The sequence below is a fragment of the Salvelinus alpinus genome, chromosome 15 (genome assembly GCF_045679555.1).
Source record: "Salvelinus alpinus chromosome 15, SLU_Salpinus.1, whole genome shotgun sequence".
Taxonomy (NCBI): Eukaryota; Metazoa; Chordata; class Actinopteri; order Salmoniformes; family Salmonidae; genus Salvelinus; species Salvelinus alpinus.
Window position 1 is genome coordinate 37,319,048 of NC_092100.1, and position 16,949 is coordinate 37,335,996.

At 38.1% G+C, this 16,949-nt stretch overlaps 1 protein-coding gene across 3 annotated transcripts; it reads right to left on the reverse strand.

The window, feature by feature from the left end:
* Positions 1-6,926: 6,926 nt before the first annotated feature.
* LOC139540013 (CD209 antigen-like protein E) lies at positions 6,927-11,343 on the reverse strand. Of its 3 annotated transcripts, XM_071343502.1 has the most exons (7): positions 11,021-11,343; positions 9,100-9,169; positions 8,924-9,013; positions 8,731-8,838; positions 8,417-8,559; positions 7,562-7,662; positions 6,927-7,429 (listed from the first exon to the last, which is right to left on the reverse strand). In XM_071343502.1, the coding sequence occupies exons 2-7, from the start codon at positions 9,119-9,121 to the stop codon at positions 7,279-7,281; spliced, it is 615 nt and encodes a 204-aa protein (XP_071199603.1). In that variant the 5' UTR covers positions 9,122-9,169; positions 11,021-11,343; the 3' UTR covers positions 6,927-7,278. The 3 variants fall into 3 exon arrangements, with proteins under 3 accessions (XP_071199603.1, XP_071199604.1, XP_071199602.1); XM_071343503.1 differs by lacking the exon at positions 11,021-11,343 and having other exon boundaries at positions 7,562-7,612; positions 9,100-10,981; XM_071343501.1 differs by lacking the exon at positions 11,021-11,343 and having other exon boundaries at positions 9,100-10,961.
* Between the last annotated feature and the right edge of the window lie 5,606 nt (positions 11,344-16,949).

A 16,949-nucleotide genomic window follows, 5' to 3' on the forward strand; every position in this document is an offset into this window, starting at 1 on the left:
TTAGATTTGAATATTTTGAGCCAGACTCTAATTGGTATGTCAATTTGAATTTGTCTTTGATAGCGTAAAAAAACCTTCTTGTTTTCTCTTTCAGTTCATTGACAGCCAAGCAGATATTACCAGTAGAGCTTATCTTTAAGCCCAGATATGAACAGACTTTAGTGTGTTCTGTCTATTTGGTTTATGTGTCTATTTCTCTGTCTGTCTTTTTCTGTCTCTGTTTCTGTCTCTCTCTGTCTCCATGTTTTTCTCATGAAGTGGGTTCTAACCCAGTGTGTGTGTGTGTGTGTGTGTGTGTGTGTGTGTGTGTGTGTGTGTGTGTGTGTGTGTGTGTGTGTGTGTGTGTGTGTGTGTGTGTGTGTGTGTGTGTGTGTGTGTGTGTGTGTGTGTGTGTGTGTGTGTGTGTGTGTGTGTGTGTGTGTGTGTGTGTGTGTGTGTGTGTGTGAGTGAGTTTTTAATCCCCCTTATGAGTCTAAAGTGGTGAGGTGGTCAACCTCTGGTCCCTCTATAGGACATGACAACAACACAGAAGATGCATTAGACCAATCCATCATCAGCCATACACTATTAGGGTATATTACTGTAGATATAACCTTCAGCTCTGGGCTAAAGTTAATATAGAGGGAGTGTTGAGTCAGAGCAGAGAGACCTCTTCTTCCTGTATGTTTATGTGGAGTTATGAGAAGGTTGTTGTGAGGTAAGGTATTTGCTGTGTCATGAATTTAGGTTGAAACTGTGTTGGACTTGAATTCTTTGCATTGGCTCTGATCTGCTAAAGATCCATAGTGAGAGAGGTCAATGACTGTGTTCCTCTTAGTTTATTTTTGTTCGTCTGTCTGTCTGTGTTCCTCTTTCAGGAAACTGTGAAATTGTGTTTGTGTTTCTGTCTCTCTGAAGCCACAGTTTAAAGCAGTTTTTTCTCTCCCAGTCCTCAGTGCTCCTTTGTCTACTCTGTAGTGCCACTCTCCGTCTGCATCAGTCAGGTGGCTTGCCAGCTTGCCAGTTGTGTGAATATTTCCTGTCATGTCGAGGCATCATACACACACAAACAACCCCCCTTACACACACACACACACACACACACACACACACACACACACACACACACACACACACACACACACACACACACACACACACACACACACACACACACACACACACACACACACACACACACACACACACACACACACACACAGGAGTCAGATGGCGAGCTCTTGTCAGGCGCTGCCATTTGGCTGGGACTGGCACTGATCTGGCATGGTGGGCACAGCGATATGACAGACCTGCCACATAGATGAAACCCTCAGACGCCAGGCAGGGAGAGACGCTCGACTGCACACACAAAAGACTGCACAAAGTCAAAAAGAGCAGTCAGTCAGACGGTACGCACGTAGCCCGAACCTGTCAGCACAGATCTAATCTATGTGGGTCTTCTCTGAAAGAGAGAGAGGCAAGAGAGTTAGAGAGGAGTGAGGGTTTTGGGAGGGGAACATCAGGCGGACAGACAGAGACATGACTCAAATTAGGAATGATGTGGTGTGAGCTGGAGGACCAGCAAGATTCTAGCCTTATCAACTCCACCTGTCTCTCTCTCTCCCGCTTTTCCTCCTCTTCCCTCTCCTCCGTTTGCCCCTCATCCCACTACTCTACCCCCACCAACTGCTCTGTCTCCATGTCTCCATCCCCTCCCTCTCCTCTTTCGCTAACCCCCCCCCTCCCTCCCCCCCAGGGGTTTTCCTGTGTGATCGTCTCACCGACATCTGCCCATCTCATCCAGCTGAGGGGACAGAACGGCTCTCCTCTTCTCCTGGTCGGCTGGTTGCTCCTCCTCCTTGTTCGCATCTCACTCATCCCTTCTGATGCCACCCAACGACCTGCAAATAAACAACAGTGACAAGCTGTTATTTTGCAAAGCCAAGAGCAAAGTCCCTAAAATGCTGAGGAACCGAAATCACATTGAGGACCATACATTCTGACTTTGTAGTAGGGAAACAACCTGCTTTTTAATTTGGAATGACTTTGAAAATGATCAGAGCACTACTCACCACATAATGCAATCGCAAAAAGAATAACTTACACAGTTACTTATGAAATTGTTCAGAAATTCAGTTAATGCACTATACAATCAAAGTTCAGATACAGCGTGCGTGGGTTCATCCCTTATCCTGCTCGTCCAAGGCCCTTGTCTGTGACTACCTGTCCCAGGCTAATGGACAGACACAGTTGACAGCTCAGTGTATGTGAGGTCTAATTAGGAGGAAGTCTGACGACCTCTTGACGTTCTGTCACTGGTGGAGCATGTCCTAACGTTCTAGACGGAAAGTTAGCTGAATGTTCATCTAATTACAGGTGTGTTTTAAATATGTGTTATTAAATGTAAACTACTGTCACAAGCCAATGCAGAGTTGTAGCAGATTACCTTTGATTGACTTTGTTGAAAGTCACAGTAAACCAAACTGACAAGGATCAATTAGTAAAAGACATGAATTTGGATATTAAGCTAAACTTAGTCAGAGTGGATCTTAGTTAATATCTAATCCTTTACATAATATTGCCTCTATATCTTTATCTATATAATAAAAGCTCTATATCTCTGTGGTAATGTTAGCTCTATAACTATCTGCATAATAAAAGCTCTATACCTCTGTGGTAATGTTTGCTCTATAACTATCTGCATAATAAAAGCTCTATATCTCTGTGGTAATGTTAGCTCTATAACTATCTGCATAATAAAAGCTCTTTATCTCTGTGGTAATGTTAGCTCTATAACTATCTGCATAATAAAAGCTCTATATCTCTGTGGTAATGTTAGCTCTATAACTCTGTCTGCATAATATAAGCTCTATATCTCTGTGGTAATGTTAGCTCTATATCTCTGTGTTAATGTTAGCTCTATAACTCTGTGGTAATGTTAGCTCTATATCTCTGTGTTAATGTTAGCTCTATAACTCTAGCTATATAATATAAGCTCTATGTCTCTGTGGTAATGTTTACTCTATGTCTCTGTGGTAATGTTAGCTCTATAACTCTATCTATATAATATAAGCTCTATGTCTCTGTGATAATGTTAGCTCTATAACTATATCTATATAATATAAGCTCTATGTCTCTTTGATAATGTTAGCTCTATAACTCTATCTATATAATATAAGCTCTATGTCTCTGTGATAATGTTAGCTCTATATCTCTATCTACATAATATAAGCTCTATATCTCTGTGGTAATGTTAGCTCTATATCTCTGTGTTAATGTTAGCTCTATAACTCTAGCTATATAAGCTCTATGTCTCGGTGGTAATGTTTGCTCTATGTCTCTGTAGTAATGTTAGCTCTATAACTCTAGCTATATAATATAAGTTCTATGTCTCTGTGGTAATGTTTACTCTATGTCTCTGTGGTAATGTTAGCTCTATGTCTCTGTGGTAATGTTTACTCTATGTCTCTGTGGTAATGTTAGCTCTATAACTCTATCTATATAATATAAGCTCTATGTCTCTGTGATAATGTTAGCTCTATAACTCTATCTATATAATATAAGCTCTATGTCTCTGTGATAATGTTAGCTCTATATCTCTATCTACATAATATAAGCTCTCTGTCTCTGAGTTAATGTTAGCTCTATAACTCTATCTATATAATATAAGCTCTATGTCTCTGTGATAATGTTAACTCTATATCTTTATCTACATAATATAAGCTCTATATCTCTGTGGTAATGTTAGCTCTATATCTCTGTGTTAATGTTAGCTCTATAACTCTAGCTATATAATATAAGCTCTATGTCTCTGTGGTAATGTTTGCTCTATGTCTCTGTGGTAATGTTAGCTCTATAACTCTAGCTATATAATATAAGCTCTATGTCTCTGTGGTAATGTTTACTCTATGTCTCTGTGGTAATGTTAGCGCTATGTCTCTGTGGTAATGTTTACTCTATGTCTCTGTGGTAATGTTAGCTCTATAACTCTATCTATATAATATAAGCTCTATGTCTCTGTGATAATGTTAGCTCTATATCTCTATCTACACAATATAAGCTCTATGTCTCTGAGTTAATGTTAGCTCTATATCTTTGTGGTAATGTTAGTTCTATATCTCTATCTACGTAATATAAGCTTTATGTCTCTGTGGTAATGTTTGCTCTATGTATCTGTGGTAATGTTAGCTCTATGTCTTTGTGGTAATGTTAGCTCTATAGCTCTGTCTACGTAATATAAGCTCTATGTCTCTGTGGTAATGTTTGCTCTATGTCTCTGTGGTAATGTTTGCTCTATGTATCTGTGGTAATGTTAGCTCTATGTCTTTGTGGTAATGTTAGCTCTATAGCTCTGTCTACATAATATAAGCTCTACATTGTTATCCACATAACTTTACCTCTATACAGTGCATTCGTAGAGTATTTAGACCCCTTGACTTTTTCCACATTTTGTTACGTTACAGCCTTATTCTAAAATTGATTAAATAACAGAAAATCCTCAGCAATCTACACACAATATCCCATTATAAAAAATAAAAACAGAAATACTTATTTACAGAAGTATTCAGCCCTTTTGCTATGAGACTCGAAATTGAGCTCAGGTACATCCTGTTTCCAATGCTCATCCTTCAGGTGCTTCTACAACTTGATGGAGTCCACCTGTGGTAAATTCAATTGATTGGACATGATTTGGAAAGACACACATGTCTATTTAAGGTCCCACAGTTGACAGTGCATCTCAGAGAAAAAAACAACCCAGGAGGTCGAAGGAATTGTCCGTAGAGCTTCGAGACAGGAATGTGTCGATGCACAGATCTGGGGAAGGGTATCAACACATTTCTGCAGCCTTAAAATGTCCCCAAGAACCTTCAAATGGAAGATGTTTTGAACCACCAAAACTCTTCCTAGAGCTGGCCGCCCTGCCACACTGAGCAATAGGAGGAGAAGGGCCTTGGTCAGGGAGGTGACCAAGAACCTAATGGTCACTCTGACAGAGGTCTAGAGATCCTCTGAGGAGATGGGAGAACCTTCCAGAAGGACAACCATCTCTGCAGCATTCCACCAATCAGGCCTTTATGGTACAGTGGCAAGACGGAAGCCACTCCTCAGAAAAAGCGACATGACAGCCCGCTTGGAGTTTGCAAAAAGGCACCTAAAGACTCTCAGACCATGAGAAACAAGATTCTCTGGTATGATGAAACCAAGATTGAACTCTTTGGCCTGAATGCCAAGCGTCACATCTGGAGGAAACCTGGCACCATCCTGACGGTAAAGCATGATGGTGGCAGCATCATGCTGTGGGAATATTTTCAGCATCAGGGACAAAGTACAGAGAGCTCCTTGATGAAAACCTGCTCCAGAGTGCTCAGGACCTCAGACTGGGGCAAAGGTTCACCTTCCAACAGGACAACAACTCTAAGCACACAGCCAAGACAACGCAGGAGTGGCTTCGGGACTAGTCTCTGATTGTCCTTGAGTGGCCACCCAGAGCCGGGACTTGAACCCGATCAAACCTCTCTGGAGAGACCTGAAAATAGCTGTGCAGCATCGCTCCCATTCCAACCTGACAGAGCTTGAGAGGAACTGCAGAGAAGAATGGGAGAAACTCCATACTTATGTATATACCCAATAAGACTCAAGGCTGTAATTGCTGCCAAAGGTGCTTCAACAAAGTACTGAGTAACGGGTCCGAACACTTACGTATATGTCATATTTCAGTGATACATTTTTTTTTCATTCGAAAAAAATGTCTAAATAACAGTTTTTGCTTTGTCACTATGTGTGTGTGTAGATTGATGAGGCAAACTAACAATATCATACATGTTAGAATGAGGCTGTAACGTAACAAAATATGGAAAAAGTCAAGGGGTCTGAATACTTTCCAAAGTTACTGTATCTGTGTCTACATAATACAAGCTCCATATCTCTGTCTACAGAAAGGCGATAGATCTTATCAGCCATCTGGACTTTTACAAGATGATCAACTCCAGTAAAAGGAGATGAGATGAGTGCCTGACCCTAAAATTACATGTTGCAGGAGGATAATCTTCTTAGAAGGAGCGTTCAATTAACCAGACTAAATTATGAGAAACATGGTGCAGATGAGGAGATGCAGCTATGAACAATTTCTCACCCCCTTTCAAAATATTATATGATTTCCCATTGTAAAATGAATCTGTTTCTGAGACCTCCAGTATTGTTTCTGCAAGAGTAGACAGGACAGGGCAGTGAGGCCATGTCATTATTCCCCCATTGGCCCTCTATAGCAGAGATCAGAGCCTACTGTACATTACCCATATTCCCAGAGGCCAAGCAATCTCTGTATGAGACCTGTGGAAGTGTATTACTGTGTTGATGCGTTTCACTACCAGGGACTATGTGTAATAGTGTGTTATTCTACCAGGGTGGTGTTTCCTCTACCACCTCTGGGTATCATAGCCACTAGTACATAATCAAAACTCAGGGGCCATATCCTCAGGCCAGGAACAACACATGAATGCACACACTTACTCACACATACACACACACACACACACAAACACAAACACAAACAAATAAACACACACACACTCACAAGGCTGATCCGTAAACCCTGTAGTGCCAGCTGTGAGTCATGGCAGCCTGTTGACATTCTGTAACTGTGATATATGCCAGCGGATGAATGTGTAATTAGGCCTTGGCAGGCACTCCACAGTTACTTAGCTCCACACTTCATTATTGTCCACACCCCCCCGGTTGCTTCTAACCCTACAGCCACACTGATGATTTAAGCTAATGGAGGAACAGAACGGGAGAAACCTTCTCTTCTTCTCTGTTTCCTCTGGTGGAGGGCCATTCTCCTGCTGTAAGGGATTTGCTGGTTGTTTTAAAATGTTTTGATTCAAAGAGTTTAGACATCTAAGAAAGCATTGTATGTGATACCGTGGAATGATTCAGATGGGCATAGGTGTGTAATTCTTATTTTATTTGGAAACAAGTGGAGGAGTCATACATCCATACTTTTGGTATAAGATATAAAAAGACTCAAATGACTCAAAACAACATAAAATAACATATTTTGGGGTTATTATAGGGTAATAGCAGTTGTACTAAGCTAATTAGGCATTGATATATATATATATATTTATTTATTTAAACAATGGGGAAATATAATTAATTGAAATTATAATTGAAATGATAATCTAATAATTTTATGCAATAGTCCAAGCAGGAGTTGTAAATAAAAGCATATACAGTATATTACTTGATGGTTCATGAAAAAATGAAAAGAAAAGAATGCAGTTATATATGCAGTTTTAGTTACGGATAAGCCACTTTCTCACAAATCCCTAACTTCAGTTGACCACATTGTGCATCATTCCAGCTCTGCTCTGTGTTAGAATAAATGAAGCTTCTCTCAGCATAGTCCTCTTCACCGCCGTAACTGTTAGGCTCTCCACTCTTCCAGTACCTGTAACCAATCAAGACCCAGCCCTCAGTTTACAAACACAAAGTAAATGGAATGTAATGTAAAGAAATTGAGGCCTGTGGCTTTAAATGAAATACAGTTATTATGGGACATTAGATTATTTAATTGTCTTACTGTATGGTCAGTGGTGTTCCATCCACCCATTTCCATGACCCCTCTGTCTCTCTGTCAGACAGACCAATCCAGAACATCCCATTGAATCCATTGATCAAATTCTAAAGTATTGGCACAGACATTTAATGTCAACAAAACTCACTGAATCCTTCATCAATAACTAGGGCCAGTTGTTTTCTGTTTTTTTTCTTTCATCAATATTTCCATCATTATCCACTAGGGTTGCTGCAGGTATAAAATCCTAGGAAATGTTAAATGACACAAGCTTGAGGGTTTGGTGGGGGGGATCCCCTAAGCCTTGAAAGTCACTAGACCTGGGTTCGAGTCTCGGTTGGGACTACCCTCTGAAATCGCTACAACATACTTCCACGGTTGGTTTCATTGACTCGCCTGTTAAACTGCTCCTAATTGACAAATGTTTTGCTTCAACTTCCAAGTCCGTTGGAGAGGATCAGCTTGAGCGAAGTGACGTGACGTGTAGAATCACTGATCTACAAATAGTTTCCCCTGCCAAATAATAGGCTTTGTGCAATTAAAATGTGTAGAGCTACACCATCCCAGGCGATTGATTGATTAAAGAACATTTCCTAGAATTTTCTACCTGAAGCAAACCTAGTGGATAATGACGGAAATAACAGTTAAAGAAAAAATAAATGATAATAATAATAAAAAAATCACCAAAACAGCTACCAATAACTACAACACCATTTCTACTGCTGCTACTACCACTATCCATGTACCCCTTTTCTCTCCCCTCCCCTCCTTTTTCCCCTCTTCTCTTCCTTTCCCCTCCCCTCCTTTTTCCCCCGCTTCTCTCTCTCTGTCCCTCTCTCTCTCTCTGTCTCTCTGTCTCACCTGTTCCTCTCTGCTGTCTATGATCACCAGGTCTGCTCCTCTCCTTACACAGTCCTGTTTGCTCTGCTCCCAAGTCTTCCCCACAGTGGAGAAGAGGTAAAAACTGGATCCAAAGTGACACCATCCCATTTTAAAATGATGCTCTGTTGAAGAGCAAAGGAGAACACATGTTCAAGCAGCAGCTTTATACTCGAAAACCCATGGACCCAATAACACTAATAATGACAAAAATAATTGTGATTGTTATGGTATGTGTGTGTGATTGAATTCCAGCCAGTCCAAATGGTGTGGTCAGATAAGGATAACTCACTCACCCATAAACAATAATTTATTTTGAAGGTTATCTATCTCCCCCTTTAGCTGGTCTGTCTCTGTCAATAGCTTAGTCTGCTCCTCCTCAAAGTCACCTGCCACTCCGTTGTCTGCAAAGAAACATAAAAAGCAATGACCAAAATAATCACACTAAAACAACCTGACTATTAATGATATAAAACTGGGTAAACTCACAGTGGACACAAAGGCCTATGATCCCAGTCAGTAAAAGAACGCACAGCAGCCCCAGACACACTACAGCAACTTTGAGGTGGTTACTCCTTGCTGAGGATCAAAGACATGATTTACAGTTTACTATGGCGCAGCTTACCAGGTTGTGAAAGATGCGTGTGTTGTTTTTTTTATCTTACCAAATTGTTGCCTTCCTGCCATACCACTGGAGGTGACATCCTGGGTCTCAATGTTGGGGTCATGAAGAACCTTTACGGTTTCAAAACTAATATTAGCATAAATATTCTCCATAACATCAGTACTTTTCAGTTCATCCTTCTCAATGGTGTCAGTTGGTAAAGGTTATACTGAGTCTATACAGTGTTTTAAAACTGTATCTGTCCCTTCACCATCCTATTTTTTGACTGACATTTACAGAGTCGGTCAAATAAGGCGATACATATTTCAACACTGTCAAGAAAAGAGAACCAAAAGTAAAACTTCTGGTTAGGGTTGCGGAACCTCTAACATTATATTGAGAGAGGCATGTTTTTAAACTGAATTCTCTGTGATTTTCGAGTGGTGAGTTCATAATTTGTACAGAAGTAGCTAGCTAGTTATGCTAAAGTTAGCTAACCAAAATAATGTTTACAATGCCATGGCTGAATGCCTCTTGCATTAACTCTTAACTTCTCTGCGCTACGGATCCCTTTTACGGGATCATTTTCCTAAACAACCGCTGAATTGCAGAGCGCAAAATATTACTAAAAATATTTATAATCATGCAATCACAAGTGAAATATACCAAATCACAGCTTAGCTTGTTGTTAATCCACCTATCGTGTCAGATTTTGAAAATATGCTTTGCAGCGAAAGCAATCTAAGCTTTTGTGAGTGTATCAATCAATGCTAGAACAGCTAGCCCCAAATTAGCATGGTCACGAAAGTCAGAAAAGCAATCAAATGAATCGCTTACCTTTGATAATCTTCGGATGTTTGCACTCACGAGACTCCCAGTTACACAATAAATGTTATTTTTGTTCGATAAATATTATTTTTATAACAAAAAAACGCCATTTGGGTTGCGCGTTATGTTCAGAAGACCAAAGCCTCGTTCCGTTCGACGAAAATTCCAAAAGGTATCCGTAATGGTCGTAGAAACATGTCAAATGTTTTTTATAATCAATCCTCAGGTTGTTTTTAAGAAACATAATCGATAATATTTCAACCGGACCGTAACCTATTCAATAAGAGAGAAAAAGAAAATGGAGAGCTACCCTCTCGCGCGCAGGAACTAATCAGAGGACACCTGACTACTTTTGAAAAATCTCGCTCATTTTTCAAAATAAAAGCCCGAAACTATATCTAAAGCCTGGTCACAGCCTGAGGAAGCCATTGGAAAATGAATCTGGTTGATACCCCTTTAAATGGAAGAAAGACGGGCCAGGAAACACAGATAAAAAATATAAAAAATCACTTCCGGGTTAGATTTTCTCAGGTTTTCGCCTGCAGAATCAGTTTTGTTATACTCACAGACAATATTTTGACAGGTTTGGAAACTTTGGAGTGTTTTCTATCCTAATCTGTAAATTGTATGCATATTCTACGATCTGGACCTGAGAAATAGTCCGTTTACCTTGGGAACGTTATTTTAAAAATTCCACATTATCTTGTGTTACAGTCTGAATTCAAACATTTTCTCACCCATCTACATAAAATACCCCATAATGACAAAGTGAAAACATGTTTTTAGAAATGTTTGCAAATTCATTGAAAATGAAATACATAAATATCAAATTTAAATAAGTATTCACACCCCTGAGTCAGTACAGTACATATTAGCTGTAATCGCTGTCAAAAGTGATTCTATGTGCCTTTCTGGGTAAGTCTCTGATTTTCACACCTGGATTGTACAATCATTGCACATTATACATTATACCCAGTTGATTAACTCACCCACTCGCACAAATCTTAAATGCCCAGATACATCTACCCTGATTGATTTGATATTAACAAATGTTCCAGATAAATCATTACAAAAAACACCAACCGCAGAATATTTAAGTAACCATTGTGCTGTTGTTGCTGTTAGAAATATTAAGGTTCCTAAGACAAACCCACGTTTTGTTCGTAAGAGAAACTTGAAGTGTTTTAATGAGCAGGCTTTCTTTCATGATTTGTTTGATTTTGACTGGAGCAAGATTGAGCTTATCCCTGATGTGGAAACTGCCTGGATATTCTTTCATGATGTTTTTTTCCAAATAGTAAACAAACATGCCCCATTCCGCAGGTTCAGGTTTAAAGGGCGGGATAATCCATGGTTTTCTTCTGAGCTGTCTTGTATTATTCACGACCGTAATCTAGCCTGGGCTAAAGCAAGGAAATCATGTTCTGATGCTGATTGGCTTATTTTTAGGCAGTTACGAAACAAGTGTTCTTTTCTTCTCCGGAAGGCCAAGTCTGAATATTTTATGTCTGTTACCACTGATAACCTGAAAGACCCTAGAAAGTTTTGGAAGGCTATTAAGTCTATGTCTGGTAACAGTAATGTTTTTAATTTTTTTAGGGGTGGATCAGCTTAATATTGCAGAAAGAATGTTGCTTCCAATGTAATTGTCTGCATCATTTCCAATCCCCCATATTTTTGGGGTAAATATATATATCCATATACGCATGCATACATATACACATATATACATACAGTACATATACCTATATAGACATATACTTTTTAAAGGATATACCTTTATTATTATTCCCCGCAAACCCTACCACCGATCCCCCAATTGGAGTAAACTAATAAACACTTCTGCTTTTACTTTCAATTTAAACATCTTATACACATTTTACAGACACAGTCTACTTTACAATAGTTCTCTCTTGTTTGTTCTTAGTCCTTCCTCTATTTCTGATGTCCATCCAGTTTGATTTCTATTTGTAACTGTGCTATTTCACAAAAGTTCCGAACCTATATACATTTTACATATCCCGTATGTTTTACATTGTTTATCTTGTTATTAGTCCCACCCTTCAGCTCCATTCAACCCCTCCCATCTATCTCTCAACATCATCCATTTCGGATTTCTATTTGCCATATATTTTTCAACTGTGCTGTGATGCTTCACAAAAGAATTGAACCTTCCTATTCTCATAGTTTCTACAGATTGTAAATTAAAAATAAACATTTTTGCTAAAATAATTATTATATTATTGATTGATTGACTATGGCTTTTCAAATCACCCAGTATTGCTATCTGTAGCATTAGTTCTAGGCAAATGTTGCAATTCTTCAGCCATTCCTGGACCTGTGACCAAAAACGAGCTACATATGGACAATACCAAAATAAATGATCTAATGACTCTGTCTCCTCACAGCAGAATCTGCAGACCTGGGAAGATTGTATTCCCCATATATATAACATTCTATTAGTTGCAAGAATTTTGTATAGTAGTTTAAATTGAAAAATTTGAAGTTTTGAATCTGGCGTTGTTTTGCGTATCAATTCATAAACCATGTGCCATGGAATGGGTACATCGAAAATCTCTTCCCAACTATTTTGCAATTTATATGGCACAGCTGTCAGTTGTTTGGTCCTTAAATGAAATTGGTTAATGTTTTTATTTATCACACTTTTCTTTAACCATTTATGTTCTTTAATACAGGGCCGACATACAAGTTCCTTACTTTTTCCCCTTCTACTTGCCTCTTCCATTTTTGTGGTAATGCTGCAATTAATTGGTTGTAATTTTGGGTAGAGCAGACATTTCCATATGTCTGTGTTAGCTGCATGTGTGACATAACTCCACCAATCCCATTTATGATATCATTCACAAAAATTATACCTTTTTTAAAAATTTCTTCGATAAATACAGTTTTTTTAATCAATTAGTATATTTGAATTTAACCACAATATTTGTTGTACTATTTGTTCCGTCCTTTCAGGTGGATTAAACTGAAATTGCAACCAACTTTCTAAGGCTTGTTTAAAAAATAAAGAGAGATTATTTCCTTTTCAAACAACCGAAAGTGAGCAGGTGTAATCTGAATAAAGGGGAAAAGGCCCTTCTTGAATATAGGATGAGACATTCGTACCAATTGACTAGAGAATCAGTTTGGATTTAAGTATAAGTTTTGTATGACTGATGCCTTTAGTGAGAGGTCTAATGCTTTAATATTTAATAATTTCTGCCCTCCGAATTCATATTCATTATATAAATAGGCCCTTTTAATTTTATCTGGCTTGCCGTTCCAAATTAAATGGAATATTCTTTGTTCATATAATTTAAAAAGCAGGTCACTAGGTGTAGGCAAAACCATAAGCAAATAGGTAAACTGTGATATGACTAAAGAGTTAATCAGGGTGATTTTTCCACAAATAGACAGGTATTTTCCTTTCCATGGTAGCAAGATCTTATATATTTTTGCTAACCTTGTATAAAAATGTATTGGAGTGAGATCATTTCTTTCTTTTGGGATTTGTATACCGAGTATGTCCACATCTCCGTCAGACCATTTAATTGGTAAACTACATGGTAATGTAAAATGTGCATTTTTTTTGTGATCCAATACATAATATGGTACATTTATCATAATTTGGTTTTAATCCAGAAAGGATAGCAAAAGTATCTAGATCCTCTAAGAGGCCGTGGAGAGACTCTAATTGTGGTTTTAAAAGAAAACATGAATCATCAGCGTACAATGACACCTTAGTTTTTAAGCCACGGATTTCTAATCCCTTAATATTATTATTTGAACTAATCTTAACAGCTAACATTTCGATGGCAATAATAAATAGATATGCCGATAGTGGACAACCTTGTTTTACTCCTCTAGATAGTTTAAAACTTTCTGAGATGTAGCCATTATTTACTATTTTACACCTAGGGTTACTATACATAACTTTAACCCATTTTATAAGAGATTCCCCAAAATTGAAATATTCCAGGCATTTATATATAAACTCCAGTCGTACTTTATCAAAAGCCTTTTCAAAATCAGCTATGAAAACCAGGCCTGGTGTCCCCGATATTTCATAGTGTTCAATTGTTTCCAGTACTTGTCTTATATTATCTCCAATGTATCGTCCATGTAAAAAACCTGTCTGATTAGGATGAATAATATAACAGTAATGTTAATGAATTACCGTCATGTGTTTTGAAGGACTCTGTTGCTGTATATGACAAAACTGAAATGCTGAATTGTTTCAATGAGCACTTTGTATCATCTGGTAGGCTGTTTGATTCAGTGTCCTCTGTCTCTGTACAACCCTGTGTGGATGAACCAGTGAGAGCTGGTCAAACTTTTAGCTTTTTGCCATTCTCAGTGCAGGTGGTACATAAAGGCCTGAAATCATTAGATCAGAGAAAGCCTGCAGGTCCTGATCTTTTGGATCCCTGCATTTTTAAATCTGGCAGCTGATTTCATAGCTGAACCACTTACATACTGTATCTGTTCAATCTAACCCTGGAATGTAATGAAATTCTGAAAATCTGGAAATCAGCATTTGTCCTACCACTTTTAAAAGGGGGAGATCCAACTCTTTTAAATAATTATAGGCCAATCTCAAAGCTGTCACCCCTGGTCAAAATACTTGAAACCCTTGTGAGTAAACAGCTAAAATAGTTTTTATTTACTAACTCTATTTTATCAATGTACCAATCGGACTTCAGGAAGAAGCATAGCACAATTACAGCAGCCATGAAAGTTTTAAATGATATCACTGAAGCCCTTGACAAAAAAACAGCACTGTGTCTCACTTTTTATTGATCTCTCTAAGACTTTTGATACAGTTGATCAGGCAGAGATTGTCGAGTGTAGGTCTTTCAGAGCATGCAGTTGCATGGTTTGCTAACTATCTGTCTGATAGAACTCAGTGCACTCAATTTGATGGGCTTATGTCTGTTAAATTGTCTGTCTTTAATGGTGTGCCCCAAGGCTCTGTACTTGGTCCTCTCTTATTCACTATTTATATAAATGATTTAGACAAAAATGTCCAAAATGCGCAAATTCATTTTTATGCTGATGATACTGTTATTTATTGTTGTGCCTCGTCTCTTACAAAAGCTATCCAGAACTTGCAAACTGCTTTTTATACTGTTCAACATACCTTGTGTCAATTGAAGCTTATCCTCAATACTGACAAAACTAAGCTAATGGTGTTTTCTAAAGCAAGAAATAGACCTCTGAACCTTTCACCTATTACTACTTGTCAGGGCAAGGAGATTGAGGTTGTAACCTCATATAAATATCTTGGAATTTTAATTGATGACGGCTTCTCTTTTAAATTGCATATTCAACAATTTACAAAAAAATGTAGGCTGAAATTGGGATTTTATTTTAGGAATAAGGCCTGTTTTTCTTTTGAAGCCAGAAGGAGGCTAGTATCAGCTACATTTATGCCTTTACTAGACTATGGGGATATTTTATATATGAATGCTTCCGCTCAGTGTTTGAGATCAATTGACACCCATGGCACTTTGAGATTTATTTTAAACTGTAAAACCCTTACGCACCACTGCACTTTGTATACCAGGGTTGGCTGGCCTTCTCTAGTCACTCGTAGGCTCAGTCACTGGTATACTTTTATTTATAAAGCCAATTTGGGTTTACTACCTTTTTATTTGGGCATTTTTATTGTTCAGAAATGTGGTGGGTGTTCTCTTCGTTCGCTGGACTTTATCTTGCTAACTGTTCCAAATGTCCGAACTGAATTTGGTAAAAGGGCTTTTATGTACTCTGCGCCATCGTCTTGGAACGCCTTACAAAATACTTTTAAACTGGAAGAACTTGTCCCGATTGGTATTTTTAAAATCACTGATGAATGATCTTGAGACTGATTCCCTGACCTTTCAATGTTTTTAATTTGCTGTTTTAGATTTTTGTTATACTCTTGTGAATTCAATGGTTTTTACTAGATTACTTGTAGTTTTTCATGTTGTTTGTCTGTAATTTTTGTAATGACTTGGTGCTGCCTATCTTGGCCAGGACGCTCTTGAAAAAGAGATTTTAAATCTCAATGAGCCCTTCCTGGTTAAATAAAGGTTAAATAAAATAAAAAATAAAATACTTTTTTTAATACTGCAAGCTCCGTCAAGTTGGTTGTTGATCATTGCTAGACAGCAATTTTCAAATCTTGCCATAGAATTTCAAGCCAATTTAAGTCAAAACTGTAGCTAGGCCACTCAAGCATTCAATACCATCTTGGTAAGCGACTCCAGTGTATATTTGGCCTTGTGTTTCAGGTTATTTTCCTGCTGAAACGTGAATTTGTCTCCCAGTGTCTGGTGAAAAGCAGACTGAAACAGGTTTTCCTCTAGGATTTTGCCTGTGCTTATCGCTATTCCTTTTCTTTTTATTATGAAAAACTCCCTAGTCCTTGCCGATGACAAGCATACCCATAACATGATGCAGCCACCATCATGCTTGAAAATATGAAGAGTTGTTCTCAGTGATGTGTTGTGTTGGATTTGCCCCAAACATAAAGCTTTGTATTCAGGACATAAAGTTAATTTCTTTGCCACATTTTTATTTTGTTATTTTTATTCTGTACAAGCTTTTCACTCTGTCATTTAGGTTAATATTGTGGAGTAACTACAATGCTATTGAGCCATCCTCAGTTCTCTTATAACAGCCATTAAGGATGGCAGTTCTTAAGGATTGGACAATTTTTTTCAATTTCTGCCCTAAATGACATACCCAGATCAAACTGCCTGTAGCTCAGGCCCTGAAGCAAGGATATGCATATCCTTGGTACCATTTGAAAGGAAACACTTTGAAGTTTATGGAAATGATGAAAGGAGTGTAGTAGAATATAACACAATAGATCTGGTAAAAGATAATACAAGGAAAAAACCAACTGTTATGTATTTTTTGTACCATCGTCTTTGAAATGCAAGAGAAAGGCCATAATGTATTATTCCAGCCCAGGTGCAATTTAGATTTTGGCCACTAGATGGCATCAGTGTATGTGCAAAGTTTTAGACTGATCCAATGAACCATTGCATTTCTGTTCAAGCTTTTGTATGAAGACTGCCCAAATGTTTATTAATA